The 24,513-nt window shown below is 40.8% G+C and overlaps 2 protein-coding genes and 1 long non-coding RNA gene across 5 annotated transcripts in view; all 3 read right to left on the reverse strand.

Annotated features, from left to right (window-relative positions):
• Window positions 1-1,632: 1,632 nt before the first annotated feature.
• LOC143115350 (uncharacterized) lies at window positions 1,633-3,742 on the reverse strand. The gene is made up of 4 exons (XR_012985080.1): window positions 3,671-3,742; window positions 3,152-3,496; window positions 2,741-2,855; window positions 1,633-1,895 (listed from the first exon to the last, which is right to left on the reverse strand). It is a non-coding gene; the product is annotated as an uncharacterized LOC143115350 (long non-coding RNA).
• Window positions 3,743-5,064: 1,322 nt separating this feature from the next.
• On the reverse strand, window positions 5,065-8,943 carry LOC143115354 (uncharacterized). 3 transcript variants are annotated; one of them, XR_012985085.1, is made up of 6 exons: window positions 8,856-8,943; window positions 8,312-8,665; window positions 8,021-8,059; window positions 6,770-6,874; window positions 5,954-6,043; window positions 5,065-5,525 (listed from the first exon to the last, which is right to left on the reverse strand). XR_012985085.1 is itself a non-coding variant. In XM_076277334.1 (6 exons), the coding sequence occupies exons 1-6, from the start codon at window positions 8,899-8,901 to the stop codon at window positions 5,359-5,361; spliced, it is 855 nt and encodes a 284-aa protein (XP_076133449.1). In that variant the 5' UTR covers window positions 8,902-8,943; the 3' UTR covers window positions 5,065-5,358. The 3 variants fall into 3 exon arrangements, 1 of the variants encoding a protein (XP_076133449.1); XM_076277334.1 differs by having other exon boundaries at window positions 5,900-6,043; XR_012985086.1 differs by having other exon boundaries at window positions 5,065-6,043; window positions 6,770-6,913.
• Window positions 8,944-11,619: 2,676 nt separating this feature from the next.
• Window positions 11,620-24,513, reverse strand: part of p3h2 (prolyl 3-hydroxylase 2) — a 63,904-nt gene continuing 51,010 nt past the window's right edge. The window contains exons 5-15 of the mRNA XM_076278441.1: window positions 23,555-23,682; window positions 21,210-21,299; window positions 20,148-20,188; window positions 19,647-19,738; window positions 19,231-19,358; window positions 18,810-18,905; window positions 18,428-18,578; window positions 15,517-15,634; window positions 14,534-14,609; window positions 14,076-14,216; window positions 11,620-13,288 (exon numbers count right to left, since the gene is read on the reverse strand). Of these exons, the coding sequence (XP_076134556.1) occupies window positions 13,190-13,288; window positions 14,076-14,216; window positions 14,534-14,609; window positions 15,517-15,634; window positions 18,428-18,578; window positions 18,810-18,905; window positions 19,231-19,358; window positions 19,647-19,738; window positions 20,148-20,188; window positions 21,210-21,299; window positions 23,555-23,682 (1,160 nt within the window). The 3' untranslated portion in view covers window positions 11,620-13,189. The remainder of the gene's footprint in view (window positions 13,289-14,075; window positions 14,217-14,533; window positions 14,610-15,516; window positions 15,635-18,427; window positions 18,579-18,809; window positions 18,906-19,230; window positions 19,359-19,646; window positions 19,739-20,147; window positions 20,189-21,209; window positions 21,300-23,554; window positions 23,683-24,513) is intronic.

Genomic DNA, 24,513 nt, shown 5'->3' on the forward strand with positions numbered 1-24,513 from the left:
AACAAAAACATCTAGTGTAGCCTACTACTGCCAGAGGAGGTGGGCACAAATACATCAAAACATATTTTGTTACAAACTACAAATACTGGCTCATAAAATTTAACAAAATAAAATACAAAATACTGATGTGAAAAATTAAAATACAAGTAATTAGTCGTTTGAAAATACAAAAATATCCACACAATAATCATGTTATACAAACTTTTTAAAAAGAAACTACAAGGCATATTATTGAAAACGTTTCCCCAAGAGACAAGAAATACTATTTTCTGATTGGCTGGCAGAGGGCTATTAATTCTGTACATGGGTGCACCTATGAAGTAGATCTGGTAAACAAAAATGTAAACAGCATCCCATATCGATGATTGAACTGACAAGAAGCAAACTTCGCAACAGTGGAATCAACTGTAACATAGCACAGTGTTTCTTAACTGGTGGGTCGGGACCCAAAAGTGTGTCCCGGAACCGTTCTGGGTGGGTCGCAGAGCTTGTGGTTAAAAATAAATTAAAAAATCAGCAATTTAAAATGATACCTTATCAGATCAAATATTGTACCTTTATTTTTTTGATAAACTTTATTTGTAGCCTACATATCAGTCATTGTCATGGACATAGACAATGTTTATGTGACAGGTCATGTTAGAGATCATTTTAGTGGTAAACGGAAGTAGGCTGCTACTCTGAATATTTGAAGTAGCCTACAGCTCAGATATGGATTCGCTTAAACTTAGGAGAAAATAGGATAGAAACCCCATTGTGTGGTGTGCAGTAGATTGCTGGCACGTGAGAGCATGAAACTAAAATGCCACATAGAAACAAGGCACCCCAAAGTCATACCTGTAGAGTACTTTGAAAGGTGACATCAAGAGTTGAAGACTTCACAAATGTAGGCTAATGCCAAACAAGTAGGCCTACTTTAGAGCTGATAGGGAATTACCCAAGGGATATCATTGGGCACCCACCCTGTTCTTATGGAGTAATCCCTAGGCAACAAGAAACAACAAAGAAAGAAAAAAACAGGTTCACCATGATTCTGGCCTTTGGCTCCCGGACTAAGCATAGCTTATTGTAATGGTTAGTATATTTTAACTGAGTAATGAAATGTTGGCTTATTAGAGAAAAAATGACAGATTTTTCTGAAGTATTTAAGTATTTGAAATACTCTAAATACAATCCCTCAAAGTAGCCTATTTTGTTACAAACTACATTAGATTTGTTCCAATCCTGCAAAATACAAATGACAAAATACGCTAAAGTATTTAAATTAAAATACTGCCCATGTCTGACTACTGCAACACTACTATGTCCACATTGAGTCAGGCTACATACGAATATTTGAGGTGGAAATGGTGTCGTCCATATGATCGTTTTCGTATCGCGTTTCAAATGTGTTGCGTCCACAGTCCTACACATTTGCGTGTTTAAATGTAGTCTGACATGGACTAAAGACTGCATAGGTCACCACGGCATAGCCTACAGGCTAGCGACCTGATGATGGTTGTAGAAAATAGATTTAGGTTATATGCCAGCCCACACAATTTTGTCATGGTGAAATTAAAGACCAAATAGCCAATGATTAGCCTATAGGGCTCGATGCCTTTTCCTAACATGTCATCACACAGTAGTACTCTGTGACCATATAAAAGATACTTTATTGATCCCCAATGGGAAATGAATTACTAGCATGGTGTTAGGCTACAATACAGTGTTGTTCTCGTTTAAAAAAGAATAAATCAGAAAAGAATGAATAAGAATTATTGACACACCCCCCAGCCTTGGCAACATAATGAACATATCATAAAAATAGGAGAATATTCCTATGATGAAGATGATGAAGTGGCAGTTCCAACTCTGCTTGCAGCCGAGACCTGGAGGCTTGAAATACTCACCTGTGCCTGCAACAAATAAGAGATTATTGTGCATCAAGGAAATCAAATAATGTCAAACATTGATCAAACTACTGACTGAGGGAAACAAACAATAGGCTGAGGTAGATAAGTTGTTGGGTGTCCTTGTGCAAGCATTTGCATTGTGTTTCATTTTACATAAGCGCAAAAACCACTTCTTTAATCAGCATCTCTCTGGGGCTAGAAAGGCACTACAATTAACCATAGGCAATGACTGCACAGAACTTTTTCAGCCAGATTCCATTCAGTGTGCAGTCTTTCATGGACTCACATATGAGTATTTTTCATTGGTGTTGGTTATCATATGGCCTCAAAATGGACTAACAGTTTGACTAAATGCTATGTTTTATACCAGCTGTCTTAGGGCTGTGCCATATTGTATGGTCTATGTCCTGTATATTGTGATAATTCCTCCCCATGATAAGAATTTTAACCATATTATAGATTGATGATATTTGCATGATTTGTTTTGTTGCATAAAATGTCTAAAACCTGCCGTTCATCAAACATGAGTAAAAATGTTATGAATTAAATAAATGAGGTCAGTCTCCAATGGCAGTTAAAATATACCTACATTTATACTGCATTTTAGGTCTTTTTTATCAGTTCGAAATCAGAAATAGGCCTTAGTAATAATGTTAACTAATTTTTCATTGAATGTACAGAAATAGTGATATGTATTGTTATCAGGATATGAGATGACCTATATTGGGATATGAGATTTTGGTCATATTGCTCAGCCCTATGTCTTATTTTCAGTCTTGTGAACACCTTTTATCCCACCTTGGCTTACTTACAGATATATGACAGTGGATAGTGACTGTCTTTCTTACCATTGTTTGCATATTCTTCGCCTCCACTCTGGCCTCCAAAAGACCAATATCATTGCAATGACAACTGCCATTCCTGTGGCTACACAAACCCATATCCATACACCTACACCAGAAACTGAGATACAGAATATTGGTTTAGGAAATATAAGTGGACATAAGTGAGAAAATGGGTGGAACATAATCTGAAAACTTAGCTTGGAATGTAATATTTCTATTTTGAATTCTACTATTATAAGACTACAAAATTACAAGTTTTCTGCAAAATCAATTATGCGAATGATGTAGGAGGAGAGGTAGCCTGTATTTATTAAGGCTCATCATTAAACCTCATTTAATGTAATTATTTAGCAGGTATTGTGAAATTAAATACTTCAAGTCCTCTTTTGTAGATTTTGCTGGTAAGTTACTTACCTATAATTACTTGACTCCCATTGCTCAAGATTTTCTGAAGTTTAGGAATATCGATTATGGCTTCACAAAAGTACCATCCGCTGTCATTCAGATGTGTGTTTTGCACTGTCAGACTGGACCAGTATTCCCCATCTGTCTGATGAAAGTAGTCTTCCTCATTTTGGGACACTGGCAGCTTTTCAAGGTCAGATGTGTCATTAATATTGTTAAACATCCAGTTAACTTTGACTTTGGAACCATTGAGTTTGTGGAAATTACAAGTAAGACAAACTGAAGAGCCAGGTGGGAGCGTTACAAACTCTGGGTTCAGGCGTAATGTTTCATCCTCTGCATGTGAAGTTTTTGCTGTGAAAGGAGAGAGAAAGAAAGAAAGAAAGAAAGAAAGAAAGAAAGAAAGAGAGAGAGAGCAATGAAATGATACTCAGATTATGTCCAGTCTTTCACCTGGGGAAGACATGAATTCTGGCATCTAAAAGCATTATAGGCAGTCTTAGATATTTGCGCGATTTGAAAATCTACCTGTGATTAACAAAAGAAGAACAATTTTATGAATATAATCCATCTTTCTTGATGAAGCGGTGTGTACTTTGCTGTGTCTTTTGAAAGACTTCCTGTGAACACCATAGTGGTTGAGATGACTGGGCTGGGAGGAGGAGTCAGAGAATAAAAGATGTTTGATGGACAGGATATGAAGTGTGACATTACAGGTAAAGAATATTATGGTAGCCCTGCATTAACTGACATTAACCAAAATGAGACCTTAATTCTGGTGTCCATGTAGAGTTACATGGAAATGAAAATATACAGAAAGCAAAAGCACTTTCAAATCAGAACGCTAACACTTGCATTAATGTGTGGTCATTGCTGCTTACTTAGGGGGGGTGAAAATAGATAGGTGCCCATACAAAAACACTTTCTCTGAAGCTGTTTGCTCATGTTGTTTTTCTCATGGTTGTAGCCAACCACAGGCTGCCTCAACTCTTCCGTCGTTCCCATCACTGGGGAGATGGGAAGGCACCTAACCTACAGGGTGTGTATATTTTGAGACACTTCTGCTGAATCAGGCAGAGATGCACTTTGATAAACAATCATAAACAATATAAAAATATGTAGATTTTGAACTTATTTAGGTATGTACTGTATCTACAACTATCAATGACTTGCAGTAGCCAATAAGATCCTATTTTCATAGACTTTCATTGGTTATATGTCATGTGCAGAACTGAACCTATAGTCAGAAAGATCATTAGGTGTGGGTCTTTATGAGTCACCAGCACCTGAGATGAAACTGTTTGGGTTCTGTGTTAGTGGCACAATAACTGCTAACTAACGTTTAAATATGAGGTGGGGAAACACACGGGCCAAGCACAGCATGTGGTTTTCCTTTTCTAGAAGAACAGCCGAGGTTAGGCAGTCCTTATGGAAAGTAAACTGAGCTTATGAGAGATGGCCATGGTCTGTATTTCCATGTATGTGCTGTTGCTGTGTATTGTATGGTATACTGCACATATGGAACACCATTTTCTGTTTATGTATGTTTGTAAACAGCTTAAGTGGATTAAGGTTTGACATCTAGAAGACACACACTGATGAATATGTGTATGTTTCCTACTCTGATGCTTTGGATAAAAGCATCTGATAAGAAGGCCAGGTGTCATGGTGTAGAAAGCTGAATAATCAATACCTCTTTTGCACTTGTTGAGCGGAATTTGAGGTCATCAAAATAAACTTCATCAGACTATTCTATAACTTGTGAGTTTCTAGGAGCTACTCAAACAGCATTGAAACAGTTAATATCCTGGTTCACAAATATAGCTCTGTCCTACTGTAAACAGCCCCATTTAGGGCAGGGGCTATTTTGAGACAAAGTTCAAAGGATTCAAATTAACAAAATGTATTACAGAGGAGACACACTCTCTGCAACACCATATTGTTTAATATTCACATTTATCATACTGTTACACTTAACAGATGATTACAAGCTTACAAATACATAACAACAGTCACAGTAGCAAATAAATTAACATAATTAGTAGTAACAGTAAAAACAGATTAGTTCAATTATTTCTAATGCCAAGTTTGCCATCTAGTGGGAAAGACGAATACTGCATTTAGCAGACGGAAAATGTCCTTTTGAATTGAAAAAATGATCTAAATTAACAAAATAGATGGAATTAATGTTGTAAAATATTTGAATGTGGGGGACTCTACACCCTCGGTCTGACTTTGTTTGGGAGTTTCCTCGCTGGTTTTGTAGCTCTCACATTTTCATAAGCAGTTGTCTTCGATTCGGTTTGTACACGCGTTCGTGGGGCCACCACTTTCTGTGCTCCGCTCCGTGTTGTTGGGTGCATGTTCTGATATATAAGAGTTTCTGTATAGATCAACAAAGACAGTGACCGCAGTGCAGTGACAGAAAATAAATAGGCTATAAATGATCTCAGGCTTTTACAAGTTGTTTGCAGAAAATACTGCATGGTTCAGCTCGTTGTATACCACTTCATTTGATTACAAAACAAATAATGTTAGGTAAACATGGGTTTACAAAACCCTTTTGACACTTTTAAGTTCTTTCCATATAGGTTGCTGTTACTCTAGTTTATTCAAGGCTAAAGTTGATAAACTATTGCAATTCACATTTGCAGTTTGTCTGTTTTATATACAAGTCACATCCTATCCAAACAGACAAAAGTGGCAAGAGGTGATCTCTTAAAGAGGGAGATGTCTAAGGCTTTGTTCTTGATTTACTTTCACAGGCTCGAGCTGGCATTGGTGTTGTGCTCGCAGTCAGGATTCTCTTACTCTGGTCAGTCTGCACACAGGGCCTTGGCGAGGGCTGTTTGGGACCCACACTCTGCAGCTTTGGCTGTGTGTTTTCGTACACGGGATTCTCTGGCAATACAAAACATACCAAAGGCATCATTATCAGTGTTCTGGTTCACAATGTAAATGTAAATAATAAAATCTCTGGGGGAATAACAGCAGACAAGCACATTATTACAGTTGTCCGTCCTCTAAAATGTGGAACGCGTCATTTTAAGCGCAGTCCCACAGAGTTCAGATCTGAGAGATGAAGTGTGCGACATGGTGTCAGTGTGCTGAGCTGAAACCACATGGCAGACTGACGTGTTTCTGCTCATGTATTCTGCAGCTTTCAGACAGAGCCTGTGTCAGTGCACTTAACCACATGCCACCTCCACGCTCACTTACAGCACACCACCGGGGCCAGGAAGACACCCCAGCCTGACCTTGAAGGCTGTTTGTTTGGCCCCTCTGATGAAGCATGCACAGAGCTAGTTTCACGAGTTGCGTGCAAGCTCCTCTCTGTATTACACATTTTCTGATGTTTTTGGCCTTGATCTTCTTCAGTGGTATGATACAGTATGTAGGAGTATTTCACAGACCCACTGTGTATCTGTGCTATAATGCAAATGCTCCCTAACAATCATAAAATATAACTCATGGGTTTTGTGTCACAAATGTCCTAGGTGATGCTGATATAAGCTTTTGATGACAAGCTGTATCATGAAAATTCCTTTTTAACGACTTTGATTCTGATTTAGAGAACTGAATTTAACAGGCCAGCGGATGGTGAAATGACAGAAAGGGCTGCCTTACCTGTCTCTCTGTATCTCTTTCGCCTCCATAGAATCCAGAATAATATCAGCACAATGACGACTGCACCTCCTACACCTGCACCAGCCCATATCCATACCCTTACCCCTGAGAGAGGGGGAGACAATATGGATGTTGGTGTCGAGACTAAATGGACATAAGTGAAAAGGTTATGTAATCCTTCATAATAATACATTTGCTTTTCATGTTGGCACAGTACGGTTCAGTTTGATTACCGGTACAAAAATAATCACATTGACACGCACACATTGAACATACCAATACAAACACCTCACACACATGCTCACATTCTGCATTAAGTAGTGAGTGTGTGTGATGTGTGATTTCATTACAATTGAGGCTAGTGGCTACAATAATGTCAAAAGTGCACTGCCTTTAAAAACAATGTTTGGACATAGAACATGGAACGGATGCATATAAACTTTCATCCCAGTCATTCATTGCAACATGTGTCCCTCTTGTTTATCCCCAAATACTCCAGGGTACATTCTATGCAGCATATTTTGAGGGTATATAGTTGGATGTTGCCACATTTTTCAAATGCAAATCTATTATTGAATATGACAGGCTCACACATCAGACACTTTATGATTTATATTTCTTATATACTGCAATTAAAGGAACCGTATGTAAGAAATGTATTTCAATTAATCATAAAATGGCCCTGATATGTCACTAGACATTAAGAAATCATGTTCATTTCAAATACTTATATCACTGACAACAGTAGTCCGGCCAGGATATTGTCATTTAAAAAGTGAAGTTGCAGCCCTCAACTGATGTTGATGTTGTGTTTTGTCATGTCATGTTGTGTTTTGGCCTGATGCGCCACCCTCCACTTATCTACTAATCACAAAGTCAGTAGTTTTTCGGCATCCGGGTTGGCAACCTCGAGTCAGGGTGGAGGGGGAGGGGATACTGTACACCGCTCTAAAGTAATTTCAAAGTGATTGCAGTTCCAGTTTTGGCCACAATCTTACATATGGTTCCTTTAATATCTGCTTCCTGACATGTCATTGACTAAAGTTGCATTATTCATTAACTAAAGTTTATCAATTCAGATGACTTAATAATCTGAATGGATAAACATCTGATATAAACTTCTGGATTAGAGGCCTGAGTGAACTTTCCTTTCAACCATTCTTCCATTTGTCTTTTCTGGATTTATTTGTGAGAGTATTTGTGCTGTCTTCCCTCACAGCATATATAACATTGTAAATGCAAAATATTTACCCATCATAGTGGAAGAACTGGAAAGAGTTGTGTTGCCACCTGTAGAAAAGGATTGAGAATCAGAGATGGACATGGGACTGACACTGATGACCATATGTATTTATTCTCTACAGTATGCCACAGGCTAAAGACTAAACAAGGAATAGGCCTTTAAAGTAAAGGCCAAAATCAGTTATTCAGTTAAGAAAATAATATAATCTATGGTTTGTCTATATCTATCATTACTTTGTCAAGTTAATTATCAAATTGGACGTTGGACATCTTTCTTTGATTATGCTGATAAACACTTACCGACGAAAACTCGACTCCCATTGCTCCAGACTGTGTAGAGTTTAGGAATATCTACAAACACTTTGCAAAAGTACCATCCACTGTTATTCACTTGCGCATCTGTCACTGTCAGAGTGGACCAGTACTTTTCTGTTTTCAGATGGATACGATTATTATTTCCAGGTGTTGGCAGTGAGTTGTGGTGTGTATTATTGAAGTTAAATGTCCAATTAATCTTGAAATTGGTATTATTTTGCGTAGAGACACTGCAATTAAGAGTTATGGTAGACATAGGGAGGACCGTTACAATCACTGGGCTCAGGTGTACCTCCATGACAGGGTATTTCATCTGTCCAGAGTATTTCATCTGTCCAGCTGCTCTTGTGTAGACAAGAGGGATGGAGGGAGAGGGTGGGAGGGAGAAAGAGAGACAGACAGAAAAAAAGACAAAATGAACAACATGATACTCATGATCTTTTATGCAAGTAATATTGTAAATTCAGAAAGAAACTATCAATAAGATGCTATATTTTGATGTGTCTTGACAGATTTGTGAAGATCTTACCTGCAATAAGGAGAAAACTAGTTACTCTGTAATACATATGATCCATTCCTCTTAAAGCAGTGGCGAGTGCTGTGCTCTGTCTTTGTGAAAATAAGAGGTGTCTTCCTGTGAAAACCAGAATGACTGAGATGACAGAGAAGAGTGGGCTGGGGGAGGAGTCAGTGGGGGCAAAAACAATTGCTTGATGGGCAGTGACTTAAAGAATCTACGAAAGCACATCCTCTGAAGTTTCCACAGAAAGACACAATAGTTTAAGCTTTAAACTTCATTTCATCATAACCTTCACTTCAGCATAGTGACTGGTGTATAAGTAACTAACCCAAAAATAAAGAAGCTTTATGTAGTTTTAGTCTAAAACAAAACAAGATGTTTGCCTAAAAGCATGCCAACACCTTTTGCACTACACCACAAGTTGTAATGTGGGAAACCAGTAGCTCACCAGGGCATGCTTCGATAGTAAAAATGCACTGGGGCGGATCTGGTCACTCTGGTCAGATCATCTGGTCCACATCTGCCAAATGGACCCTTTAGAGCATAGTCCAAACTGCTGGCCAAATAATGTTACTATGTCATAATTAACCTTTTAACAATAAACTGTTAAAAGGTTCAATTATAATGACTGCTATGTCATGAAAAAGATGGGGTTGCGTGGTCGTAGCACAGTGGAGAACTGTCAGTAACCCAGATCCTGCAAGCATCCAGATGCAGATGGGTTAAGCTCCTCAACACTGTTAAGATATAGCCTTTTGAAATGAAGATGTCAAAATCAAACGTTTCGAAAAAAAAAACCTCTGGCGCCTAAAGGGTTAAAAAAACTGACACAATGGCTTCATCCCAGCAGTGACTATTAGCCTATTGTATACAGTACACCTTCACTTGTATTTTGTTTTTAATTTACATTCCAGTTGTTTCTGTCACTATTTGCCGAGTTGTGTTAGGGATTTGGGACAAATTGTGTTCCTTCTTTAAAAATGCCTTCTATTGTTTTCATTTGAGTGTTGGAAAATGCATGTGGGCCAAATCTATCAGCTGATAAAAATATTACACTGCTTGGAGTTGGAATGATGAAGCTAAAACCTCAGAATGGATCTGATATGTCAATTGAGTTATCTTTACAAGTGTGAAAGTAAAAAGTATCCTAGCCTTCTCAGGCTACCTGTAATCATTATTCCACTCTTTTCTTTCATTTCACTAGCTTTCTCCTTTTCGCTTTTCTTTTTACATTTGGGCCGTTTCCACTGCAGTAACTTGAACTTAGTTTTACAGGGCCGGGGACATTTGTTTGGTTTTCCGTTAGACGAACCGCCCCATAATGCAACGTTTACATTCTTGTGTTATTGTTGTTATTTATTGTTTAGTGTTAAAAATGTCCTCTGTTGCACTTTTTGTCTTATCTGTTGTGTTTTTTTGCATTGGAGCCAGGTTCGGTTGCCAGTAAAGATACCTGAAAATGCCACTTAAATACAGTAACAATTTATGCTTCGTTAGTTCCCACCTCTGGTTGTGACAGACAAATGCTTTCACAAATTGAACTTTTGTGATGTTTAATCTGACGATCTGCTGTGACAATTTTGGTGGGGATGGGACAAAATTTGTGACCTGTGAAAACTGTTAAGCTTCTTGCACCAGAAACAACATTTGGTTTGAGTATCATGATCATGGTCGTGTGTTAAAGTGTGAGGGAAACACACGTGGGCTAGTCATTAAGCATGTGGTTTTGTTCTGTTTTTTTTCTGCTAAAGAAGAGGGGGAAAAAACAAAGTTAGCGCTGGCCACAACTAAACAGACAGTCTCTATGGAAACTATAAAGAGCTCATGAAAGTCTCTCATAATGTGTGTGTGTGTGTGGGGGTGTGTGGGTGTGCTTGTCTCTTATACAAGTATAAGCATATTGCTATTTTGTTTGATGTTTTATGCAAAGCATGATAGTAGCAATCTAGGTTGTGTGTGTGTGTGTGTTTGTCTCATATACAAGTATAAACATATTGCTATTTTGTTTGATGTTTTATGCAAAGCATGATAGTAGCAACCTAGGTTCTCTCGACAGTTTTGTTTGTGTAAAATACTGTTGCTGTATCTCAACAGGTGGATCAAGACACTACCAACACCAAGGTCATGGATTTGATCTCCTGAGAATACACATGGTAATGATGATAGGCCTATGTCTTAAAATAAATCTGTAGACAACGATCTGAGTCTCTTTCAGTTAGAGATGTTGGTATTTCTGAAGATCATCATCATGCAACCAAGAGGAAAAGGGTCAACCACAAACAGGCCAGCAAGAGCAAGGCTCTCTCTGTCTCTGCATGTGAATGTGTTTGAATAGAGACATGGTCTGGGACCATGATGCACCTGTGAAGCTAAAGCGTGGTGAACTTGCACAAGCTCCTAAGATCATCTGTCACATTTGTTGATTTGTCAATGATGTATTTAAAATGATTAAGTCAATTCTCACGATCGTGACAGAACGAATGTGGTGGGAACACCTTATTATGGTTTGTGGTTTGGTGCCCTCTGAGTAATTTGTCTCCAGTTTCCCAGCAATTATACGGGAAATGCTACCTATTTGTTATATCAAATGACTAAATTAAAGACTTTTTTCCTTTTGCTGTTGCTTTCCATTTTTAAGTAAACTGTTTTAAAATCATTTGATTTTTAGATCATTAACCTACTTGTCCTTGTTATGTTATTACACACGAAATGCCCCTCAGCCCAGACATGTAGTTTGCCCAAACAAGCAGAAAGAATACAAAGCAAAAATATATTGATTTATATCTTTAATTTATATATGTTTTTTTATAACAAAGGTGAATTTTCAGTGAGATATTGAATACTTAAATACTCATACTTAAATATTTTAGAGACAAAAGTGGCCATCCTCCTTGTCAAAACTCAGGCATGATCTGTGGAAAATGATTACAAGCTTAATACTGAAAACTTATCATGAAGGCCTTACTTAAAGAGCACAGTGCACTTAAATTGACCAGGTGACTAGACATGTTTGAAAAGAAAGGACAATTATATGCCACATCATATTTAAAATTCCTTGAAACAGGAATAAATAACCTCTTTTATTTAAAAAGCTCCTTGTATCAAATGCTGACAGCTGCAAAAGCAGATGTTCTCATTCACTCACGTACCGTACCGTTTTACCAACTACTGTGCAGTCACCTACCCCTGATTCCACACAGTTAAAAGGAGAAGTACAAAATGACGACGACATGAACAGACTTACTGGATTTCCTGCTGGCCACACACTCAAGTTGCACACACACTCACTCAAACGCTTTCACACACACAGGCAGGCAGACAGGCACGTACACATGAAATTACTTAGAAACAGACAAAGGACTGTGAAATCTGTAAATAAACTTACAAACAAACAAACAAAATAAAACAACACAATATATCATTACAACCATCACTGTGCTGTCATGACTGCCTGTCCTTTTTAGGGTCTCAGTCACACAATGGCATGTCCTTAAAGATTCAGCCAAATCCCTTGACCGAAACAACGGTCTGCTGATATCCATGGAAAGACACTGTTGATGTCTGACTACATAACACATTGATTACATAGCATATCAACCATTCAAGTTAAAGTGAAAAGCATGTCTTCAAGGCTCAGTGGGTGAATATGTACATTACAGTGTGAGGAAACTTGATAATGCCAGCGTTGCTTCTGCTTGTCAATAAAACACACAGTGGCTTGCTCTTTGTTTTGGTTTATAAACTATCTGCTAATGGAATTCAGTACGTGTACTGAAATGTAGCTGAGAGGCAACCTACACATAGCTGTTCTATATATATCTGTGACATAGCCTTGGCCTTGACTGACTGATACTATGAAGTGTGGCTCGTTTCCTGACATAATGCAGACTATACTTGAAATGTAAAAGCTGAAAGCTCACTATTGGAAATGCAGTGCCCTAAATTGTTTGCTTACACACTATTCTAGCTCTAAGATTAACATGAAATCTAGGCACAGTGTTAAGGATTTTTATCTTTCATTTCAGTGTTTCTACAAAGTCACAGAACTTTGTGGATTGACAGTGACTGGTCAGGCACAACAGCGGGATGAAACTTGAAAAATTACTGAAAAACTTGAAAAACTGCTGTGCACATTTTAAAAAAGCCCAAAAAACATACATTTTTAACATACACTTCAGAACAAACACACACACACACACACACACACACACACACGCACACACACACGCACACACACACACACAATAAAACAGACTTTCCCTCTCAAGCAATACAAAAATAGAATTGTTCTCATCACACCATCATTAAATAAATAGATAATGATTCGAGGCCAATTTTCGGTGCTACAACTCGTCTTTGGGGTTGATTTGAATATCACTGTCCAACTTCCACTGTTGCATGTTGTTGAGAGCCTCCATAACCTCATCTGCCTGAAGTCTCTCCTGCAAAGAGGTCGACAGAAAGCCAGGGGAGAAAGAAAATTACTTTAGATGGATTTTTTCACTACCACAAAACAATTACACCTTTTCCCTATTTGTACAATTGTAAAACAAATGTATTTTTTGTGTATCTCTTTACACTTAGCCTACAGCACTTTCAATAATAATATAATAATAATGTGTTGTTTTATTTGGATGCTTTTTGTAGCTCAAGGTTAAGTTATGCAAGATGTGTCCTTTATTCTAAGCCTTACATATAGTATTTATTTTACACAGAGAATAGAATTACGAAAGGGATTCGCAATAACTAAAACACTTTCAGCAGATTTCGAAAAATAGAATTTGAAGGTCACATATTTTAATCCATTTTTCCAAACTTTTAATAGTTTCTTGAAGACATCTGTGACATACTTTACTTCAAATATCAAAAGGAAGGAGCACCACAACACCATGTTCAACTCTGTCAGACTAGCCCTATTCAGAGCACCCTGTTTGTGTGCCTTGCAGACTGGCTTTGCTTCGACATTTTGGTAAAAGGGCCAGAGCATGCGGGATAAAAGCAAACTTTTATACTTTTGTTCCTGAGTTGAGTCATAAGCAGAGACGTAGTCCAGAAAGGACAGGTAAAAATAAGGTGGTTTTAACAAGCTCCCCGTCATGAAGGGAAGAGTTCTGAACGGCTGATTGTTATCTCGTCATGTTGTACCCTTATTGCTGTCATTTAATTCATCACCAGCCAGTTGAATAAACTTCAGTGCCAAGACCAGTGCCATGTTTCCAAACTGCTCACCAGCTCTCTGAACAGGGGATCCAGTGTGAACCACAGGGCCACAGCACACCTTTGGCCTTTGGTGACCGCACGCACTCCATGGGGGTTCTCTCCTCCTGATGAGAAGCCAACCATACGGCCACACCGAGGCTTCACCTGAGCCTAGAGAATAACAATAACAACTATTAATTATTAATCAACTTCTTTATTATTATTATTATTATTATTATTATTATTATTATTATTATTATTATTATTTGTATTATTATTATTATTATTATTATTAGTAGTAGTAGTAGTAGCCTAGTAGTAGTAGTAGTAGTAGTATTAGATTATAGATTATCATTACTATTATTATTATTATCATTATTATATATTACTCTGTTTTAAAAAATCAAAGTATCTGCTCCACAGGCAGATTAGTACATGAACAGTGTGCTCAAGTGTATTGCAGAGGATAGTATGAACATGGTCCTTACTGTGACTGTTTTGGCATCCATCTCTGTGAAGATGAATTCTCCTCCTTCAAAGTCTCCATTGAGGTATAGGAGAGCGCTGTGACAGGTCAACACAGGTTAGACAACAAGTAGCGCAGTACTGAGGCATGGCCCTATGACATTTGCACACACACATTTTGATACTGAACCAAGAATTCAGACCAGATGAGACAGAAGACCACATCTCTGTTTAGCAAACCCCTCACACTTTTGCAGCGCATGCTGCTCAGGAAATGACCGTGCCTGCATGTCTCGCTGATGAACGCCAACGTGGCACCTAATATTCATTTCATTTCCACCAATACTTCAGTTATGCCCTACGATTTGACAAGCTGTACACATTTTAAAGACTTCCCTTAGAAAAAGCCTAAACCGTCATAGAAACCTATAGAAAGCTGAATCCACATATACGCATAACCCAACAAATCTCGCTGGAAATAAATTACTCATCTTTTAATTCATTATTTACAAAGAGATGTATATAGATTTAAATGTAGTGTCCAGAATTATTCAATTCAGTACAGATTTGATAAAATTTCTGTTCATGGTCCACAAGCTATCCGTTCTGCGTCCAGAAAAAATCAGAAAGACAAACTCCTGGCTCCTTATCTGGCGCACAAACAGATAGAGGCTCAGTCTGCGCTATTCTAGCCAATCAAAAAGTTGCTTTGTGAGAACAGAAGAAAAAAAGGGTGCAATCTGATTGTATTCACTTAAATTTCATCAACCTTTTGCCTGAATCGTGCCTTTAATTTAGATGGACTTGCTTGAAGTAGAATTCGGTCAATACAGTCACTGCAGATGGGATACATTCTACATACTTTGTAAACAAATTACTAAAATCAGTGTCATTTAAAATATGGACTGTGTGTGCTCTACCCATCTTATTTGCAACCATGGACAAGTAGAATGGTTCCTAAATGTAATGTTTAGAATGTCTGTACAGTACTATATTGTACTCTTACCTGTAGTCTCTACAGGTGTATGCAGGTGGCTCCTTCCAACACTCATTGGCCTCTGGGTCTAGTAAGCAGTTGTCAGCATGGATGGGGTGACTGAGGTCATGTCTGTGGTCTTGCTGACCTGAGGACACAAGCACAGCAAATCCAGTCCAGTTCACAATGTGTCTACATTTCTTGCCTTGCCAGCCTTGACAACTGTTGCAACCCCCCTTCATTTTAATGTGCAGTGTACACATGGGAATACCCGCTTTGGAAATCGACCATACTGAAATTGAAGTTGGACATTACAGAGGCCAGGAGGGCTTCATATACAAGTTTAAGTGTTGTTTTCTTAGAGTATATGTTTTTGTATTACAGTAATCTACAGCAGCTCTAAGTCGATGTACGCACACATTTGATGGCTAAGGTGTTTGGTTTCACATCTTGGTTAGGTTTCACACCTTCAAACCAGTGATGCATACAGTACGTGCTACAGAGGATGTCTTCAAAAGGACAAAGGCAAGATTCTGATACTATTCACTAAATCACGTGTTAAGCCACTATAGTCTCAGCAAGTCACCCACACTCACCCACACACAACAAGTCTGTGTGCTAGTTCACTGACATAAGCTTTGCAAATAAACTCAGACATATTTTGGTTACAATGACGGGGTTATCCGTTTGTATAGTGTTTATCAGTAACGTTTTAAAATTAGCACTTCGCCAGCAAGCAGTACTTTGTGGGCAGTTGTGCTGAAGTTCGCCTGCTAACATAACTTAAATTGGCTGGCAGACACCTCGCAAATAACCTCAGACTTTTTTTGCTGGTTTACTGTGTCTATTTCTCGATACTTTGTACAAAATCTAAGCCAGGGATGGATTACTGCACGGGCCTACAGGGCCCAGGCCCAGGCGCCCAAGGGGTCAGGGGGCCCTGAAGTCCAAGCCTTTGCATGGAATCACTGCCTCAATATCAACATATCAGGATGTAGGCTATGAATCTGATTGAATTAAAGTATTGGCCATCCCCAAAATGCACAAGAATACAGGAAATGACATCAAACAAATTAAAAAAATTCTGGGGGAGGACCCCCAACCACCCCCCCCCCCCCCCTCTCCCACATATGCAACAATTAGTGGGGGGCCCTTAATACATCTGGGCCCAGGGGGTTCATAATCCGTCCATGATCTAAGCAAGAAATGGCCAAACAAAAAGATTAATATTTTGGCACGACAGTCTCTGGGGTTTGCCATTCTGAGTAGGCTACTGTTTCGGTCTTGTTTCGGTGGTGAGCGATGCAGACACAGGCGACACCGAGCATTAGGCGGGGATCACATTAGCCAGCGGCAAATGGCAGCGGCAAACGTAACGCAACACTCAGACCATAATAAGTTGTATCTCGTTCCTAAGCAACACAAACGGTTTGTCAATTGAATACGCTAGCGTTGCGCTTTGAAAGTTGAACCAAGTTCAACGCTGAGCTTGCTCAACGCCATAGATATATACACTAGATGTCGCCTTGACTACTGCTGTTCATTGGAACGAATGCGTCAATCGAGACGCCATCTTGCTTCAGTGATCCACTCCTCTATAATGCATTAGCGTCAATCTGGGCAAAGATCTAGCGAAAATAAAATCACCATAAATCGTCAAAATCTCAAGCAATTATCTAATTTTTTGGGTTGTTCCAACTGACAGGCATGTATTTATGGTTGAGTCTACAGAAAACTAAGCTTAAGACGATAATAAAGATACATTTTACCCGTCTAGCCCCATAGACTCCCATTCATTCTGCACTAGCTAGCGGCGGCCCCTAGAGGAACAATGAGTAAACTGCAACCAGGTTCGATACAATGAAAGTAAACAGGCTCTTCGTAGACAGGCTCTGGTTGAGGCCACATACCCCTCGTCTCGTTTACTCATGTAAGTTGTAATCTCACCAGAAGTTGCTGTAGATCTGTAGAACATTTACCTCTGCTACTACATAGGCTACGCCAGTCGTTACTTTTATAATCATGGGTCAGTGCCATGGGCAAACGAGATGTAGCTGAATTCATAAATGACAAAGCCATGAGAAAGGTGATTTTCTTACGTTTCAACAACAAAGAAGCCGATCTGCTATCATTGTGAGAAGTTCCCAAATTTGTCGCTAATCGCTAAAAAGGTTTTCTATCGCTGGGGATGGCCAAACGTCGCTAAATAGGTAACGCTGACAATACAGGAGAACTAGTTTAGCGATTCAGATCCCTGTACAAAGATGGCGGCGGTGTTGACGCATGCTGAGAAGCAGAAGGCGACATCTAGTGTATATGTCTATGGCTCAACGCTAGCATTACGCCAGCATTGCCGCCATTCCACTGTCGAACCATAGAGAACAATAGGAAACCTGCCACTTGTCGCTGGCTAATGTGATCCCCGTCTTATGGCGGTGAAATGCACCGCGATGCAAAGCAACCTGACGCAGAACCATAAAAGGGTCAAGACGCCGTAGGAGTGCCGGCATTGCTACGCCGTGGAGTTGATGCAGAAGCATGTTGAGCCCTTAATCCTAACCCTAACTTGTTATGACAAAACCCGAATGTCACTTAATAACAGAAGCGTTATGTCATAAACGTTTATGACTTGTTTATGACATGTTCATGATGGTGTCATGTCACTCTATGTTGATACTGTCAAGTTAAGTGTAACCGAACAAGGAACAAACTGTTTAGTAGAATATACTGTATGGTGTTGCTTACATTGGTCTGTGTATAGGAATTTCCTTTTAAGGGCAAAAAAAAGTAACTAATTATTTATGGTGAAAAATGTTTATCGTAAAGCTGTTCAGAAATGAATCTGTCTATGGGCATTTGCTGATGACCTCTGTCTCTGTAAGGGAAAAGCATGCATTTGCTCTAAGGTTGTGTACTGAGGTGGTATCAAGTTGGCAGGTACCTGTGATTGCTGTCCTACACACCAGGTGTGTATAGGAGAAGTGCAAAGTGGAGTTGAGCATGAAGTACGACTCAATTATTTTTCGTGCTTTCTCGCTGACATCATAGAACAAGCGTGCACTTTTTAGAGACACACGTCCCTCGTAGCCAAACTGAAAAAAAAACATACACAAACATGCATAAAGCCTTCACATTTACACATTTATGCATGCTTAAATATACACTCTACCCCCCCTATCTCCATATAACCATGTCTACCTGTCTAGCACCTTTTTTTATTTTACATAATTTTGACCTTTGTGGCTCAGATGATGAGCGCCTCAATCACTTTCAGAATGCATCACAGAGGTTAGAGCTAATAGCACTTTGCCGTGCACACACACCTGCAGAGTCTTCAGCACGGTGGCCCCCTCAAACTTCTCGTTGGGTGTGTGGGGGGACATTTTCCCTCTGTAGCCGTCTCCTGCAATGGTCACCGCCTGAGGGGAGGCAGTCAGACAAACACCGTCTCAGAATCAGACTCCAGTTTTGACATACCAGGCTGTGTTGTTTTGAACTGAACTCAACATGGTTGTGAGCTATTGGGTCTACGGAATGAAGTTAACCTTTTAAAAGACAAGGCATTGACTTGAAGTATGAGAAAATATTGAAGAGCCATGAAAGGGATTTAGTGTCACTAGTCACACCACTGTAAATATATACAATGACTAATTCATGTAACCCAAAACAGTTTGAGTCCGCAGTTTACAAGTTTACCAAGCTGAACTGAGCTGAGCTGGCCAGTGAGGGCTAGTGTGGTCTTACGTGCGCAAGGCTCTTCAACTCTGTGCACTCGTCATCGGAGATTACATCATCCAGCAGGACACGCTGGGTCCCGTTGAGAGACTCAGATGTCTGGACCAGTTTCACCTTCTCATACAACAGTGGTCCTCCTGTACATACGCGCACACACACACACACACACACACACACACATGCACACGCACGCACACACACACGCACACACACATGCACACACGCACACACGCACACACACACACACACACACAGAAAGACAAAGGGGGAGGGGGCAAAAGAACAGAATTGAAAGAAAAAGAAATTATGACGGGTTATGCTGACACCAGCTGTACAGTATTGGGAAGCTCTTCAAGGAGGCAATGATAATTTAGCACTACACTCACGTCATTGGGCCTACATGTGTGGTTAAGACGTTTGCCTACCTTCTTTGAGATCCTGCACCACAGTGACTGTGGTGTTTTTCTTCTCTGAAATTGGGACATACTCCATCCAGCCATCAGTACCAGAGGGGATTCTAGGAGGGTGAGAGCAACCCCGAAAGAGTCAAACACACTAATACTTCATCACAGAAAAACCTAAACCAAAGATCCTTAATATACCGTCTCTGCCTAAACCGAACAAATCAATCAACAACATAAATTCATCATGGACTAACCAACTACAGTATGTTATTGTTTTTGTTTCATGAGTCAAATCATGATACACTTATCAGCTTAATTTGCATCTTAGGCGAGCAACAGGAAGCCAAACCAGTGCACCACTATGCATTGTGAGCAAGTCAAGCATTTGATTGCTTTAATGCACCATGGGAGAAATCACTGCAAATATTGCATTGCATTGAGACGCAGTGATTGTAGTGTTAGACACTTGTTGACTCAGTGGGTTGGGTTGAAAATTGAGATGATATCTGAATGCCTGCTTACCTGTTGGCATCTTCCCTCCCGCCTGAGCTGCTCCAGTAATGCTGCAGAAGCACAATATTGAAAATTATTCATTTTACACATGAGGGCGCATCGCAGGGGTGGGGGTGGTGGGGGGGGAGGGGGGGGGGGGGGTGGAGTTAGGACGAGTCTAATGGCCCAGCACTGACAGGGGGCTCCCAGAGAGCCCCCCCCAATAATACTATATATTATCTGTCATAGGGCCTAGCAGTGCCCCTGAATGTGTGTTACTCTTTGTTTGTATGGAAGACAATGCAGGTTTTACATTATAGTGCCGCTGACACAGATGTGGTTATCTGTGGTTGGCCATAATCTTTTTGTCCACCACAGTACATTGTGCAGTAATTATGTATTGCTTTCTTACATAATACAGGCTCTGCCTACTGAAGCAAAGAAACTGACTTGAGAAATTCCATATGCCAAATCGATTTCCAAACCAATGTAACCTAAAAACATAGTCATAATATACATAATATACACATAATAATTAAACATATTTTAGAAAGTCATTCACATAAGCACAAAATAAGCCATACATAATTAGAACTGTGTAAAAACACAGTTGATTAACATTACCATGTACCATGAACATTAATTACATGGTAACAGATTTGGCACGACATTGTGCAAAGATAACTATGCTGGTCTAAACACTAGAGGGAGCAAGTAAGCCTACACTGCAGTTCCAAAACTTGTGCAGGCACCTGTGCCTATGCCTGGGCCTGTGTCAGTTCAGCTGCAGCTGAAGACTTACATCGACAACATTCTGTACATACCCTCCTATGTCTCACCCAGAACTGTGCTTTCTGAAATACTTTCAATAGAAAATCTGGAAAATATGCAACACATTAAGTCTAGGAGACACAAGAACACATTGAAAGGGACATAACACAAGAATCCTGTTAGGAATGCTGCAGTTGACTGGAAATGTCAGCAATACTTGTGTTTTCAGACCTCGGTGAGCAGGTAGCATTTTCAAACCAAAAGCAGCACTATCACACAAAATGTGACCTAGCCCTTCTGTATATTCCAAATGTGACCTACCCCTTCTGTATATTCCACTCCCATGTTTTGGCTGCCCACTGTCAGTAATTCTAGCTCCTGCTTGTGGCGTCTGACATACCAGTCTGCCTCCTGGCAACACAGTGGGAGAGTAATGACAACTGATAAGACAAACAATGATAAGCAATGATAAACAATGATAAACATTGATAAACAAAGACAAGTCAAACCCATAAAGTATTCAGTAGATGCAGCATCAATAAAGAACCCTAAACCATCAATGGCTGAAAAAGATGGGAGGTTTGTCCCACCTATCCTTAGTTAAGTGAATAGGAAATCATCACTTGACAATGTTTTTTATATTGTCTGGTTTTATTTGCATGACAATTGTGTTCAGGGATTAGGCAGTTGCACTGTGTTCACAATATGGCTGTTGATCGACCCAGAGAGTGAAAGCAAACATTTCCTTGCTTCAGTGCGGAACTTAATGAAGTGTGGTGCCATCTCTTCTCTTACTTTCTCTCTCTTTCTCTTTTACTCTCGATCCTTCTCTTTTGGCGAATGTCTCGAAAGCACTTTTTATTAGTCGGTCCTGGCGGGCGCTCAAAGGAGATGTTTGAACTGGAGCGCGGCCCACCGTGTCTCCAGTCCCAGACGAAATACAGAGCGCACGGCGCTGGAGCCCCTCAGCAGCAGCGCGCGTGGAGCACAGGAGGGGGGGGGGGTATGGCGGTGGGCTGCAGCGGGGCAGCGATTGGGAATGTTTTGAAACTGGAGAAGTCAGTAGCGTTTGCAGCTACAGTGGCAGAGAAAGGGGGGGGGGGGGTGTTGGGGGAGGGAAAAGGGGAAAATGCCCTCCTCCCAGGCCGTCATGCAAACAGCACACAGATTGTTTCAGCCCAGCTCTGGCTTGTCAACATATTCCCCCTGCCCCTCCTACAGAGCGTGTACCACTCCTACCAGTTCATGAAATACAAGGGGTGCCTTGGCATGGCCTGGTTCCTCTGGGTCTCTCTCTCCATCTCTCTCTTTCTTTCTCTCTCTCTCTCTCTCTCTCTCTCTCTCTCTCTCTCTCTCTCTCTCTCTCTCTCGGTGCCTCTGTCTGTCTCCCCCTCTGCTGCTCTTTCTCTTTCTGTGAGGTAAATGAGACGTCTTTGGCCCAGAGCTGTAAGTGCTTGGCCAATATGAGGGGGTGGTTAGGGGAAGAATGAATCTGGGGAAGAGAGCTTGAGGCAGGAGAGGAGTGAGGAGCTGCTTCAATAACCCCTGAACACACACACACAGAGACACACACACACACACAGACAGACAGACAGACAGACAGACAGACAGACACACAGACACACAGACACACAGACACACACACACACACAGACACACACACACACACACACACACACACACACAGACAGCCAGACAGAGACAGACAGACAGACAGACAGAGACAGACACACACACACACACACACACACACGCATGCAGTGTGCACACACAAACAACACACACACACACACACACACACACACACACACACACACACACACACACACACACACACACACACACACACACAGACAGCCAGACAGAGACAGACAGACAGACAGAGACAGAGACACACACACACACACACACACACACCCATGCAGTGTGCACACACAAACAACACACACACGTACGCACACGCTCATAAATAAGTCCACACGTATCCGCTTGTGGAAGAGCTGGAGCTGGCTAGTGGAGAGCGGGAGAGAAGCAGGGGGAGATTTTGGCACTCACGTGCATCCTCCTCACTAATGGGATCCAGGCTTGGCTTCCCGCGTACCAGCAAAGCTGTGTGGGGTTGTTCTCTTTTCCCCCCATACTGTAAGGCCCATTAATGTGGATATAAGAGAAGCTTCAGAAGAGAAACTTAAAGAATTTACAGCCATGCCATAACATATGGTTCTTATTGTGGATCCATAAACAATCTCCATGTTAATGGCTGCTGTGCACTCCCGTGATAAGGTGAGAACGGATTCGGGAGTTTGTGAATTCCTCCACAGGTCATCTGTGAACAGGGAGTGCTCTTGAACAGTTTCACAGGCGTGTTGAAATCCACAAGCATCAAGCCATGATCAGACTCACAGCTCCTCACAAACACCTTAGAGCCTCTGGCCTCACTCTCCGTTCTGACACGCTCAAGAAAGAGCCTGGAAACTGTCTGACCACGCCAGTGAAATCCTACCAGCCGTTAAACCCCACCAGAGACCGTGCTAAGAGCTATAGAGTGCAAAACGTTCCAGCCGGGTCAACCTCCGACAGGGGGAATAGGCCAGACGTCGTCATCTTCTCCTGTACTTTATGAATGATGATCACAAGCGTGCTGGCCAGTGTGGGCCAGCCCTCACCTCTCGGGGGGCTGTGTCGTGGCCCAGCTCCTCCTGGTAATACTCTACGTTAGTAGTCATGAACTCGTCCCCCGCATGGAACAGCAGGTAGGAGTGAGCGCATGCCAAGGCCTCCTGGAAACGGCTCTCTGAAAGACAGGAATGGGGGGATGGAGGGTGTATGACAGGGGAGAGAGAGAGGGAGAGGGAAATAAATCAATAAATGGGGGAGAGAGTGGTTTGGAGAAGAAAATGCAGAAGAAGAAAGAGAGAGAGATAATATGGTCAGTAAAAGGGGAAGATCAATTCAAAGACATCCACAAATAGAACAGTGAGAAAGAGGGATGAGGAGACAACAGACAGAGGTGAAAAACATTCATCAGTAAAACGCTCCTGTGCCATGTAAAGCTTAAGGTAAGGGTCAAGGTCACATTTCTCTGGGAGGCATAAAACACGGCGGATATCTCAGTTGTCAGCACTACTGGAAACACCTTAGACAAATTTCTAGAGTTAAGACTTCGGATTAATCAAAACGTCCAAGTATTGGAAAGCTATCGCATACAACATTCCAAGTCCATGGCCACAATGGAGCAAACATCAGTAAGGCTGAGAGAGTGGAAAGGAAGGATAGAGGGAGAGAGAGAGAGAGAGAGGAAGAGAAAGAGAGAACATACTAGATTGCTATGTGAAACTCACTGAACTATTTCACTTTGTGGCCCTCCATGCCGGAAGAGCTGAGAAGAGCCTAGTCCCCTTAAGTAACCTGAGACTCTTGAGTAATAATCCGAAGACGAGTCATGGACCTGTACTCCCTTCAGTATGTGTTCTGTCTTCTCTGGATTAATCAAAAGATAAGCTGAAGTGGTAGTAGTGGGGAACGTGGTGGTTGTGGGTGTGCTAGTTAGGGGGGAAAAGTAGCATGGGGGTGGAATCAGGGTAAATAACTGAACGCCTTGGGGGCATGTTGTTAATTGCATGAT

Source organism: Alosa pseudoharengus, unplaced genomic scaffold (assembly GCF_046254945.1).
Source record: "Alosa pseudoharengus isolate Yale_2024_CS ecotype anadromous, Long Island Sound unplaced genomic scaffold, YU_APseudo_1.1 YU_APseudo_1.1_scf_11, whole genome shotgun sequence".
NCBI classification, from domain to species: Eukaryota; Metazoa; Chordata; class Actinopteri; order Clupeiformes; family Clupeidae; genus Alosa; species Alosa pseudoharengus.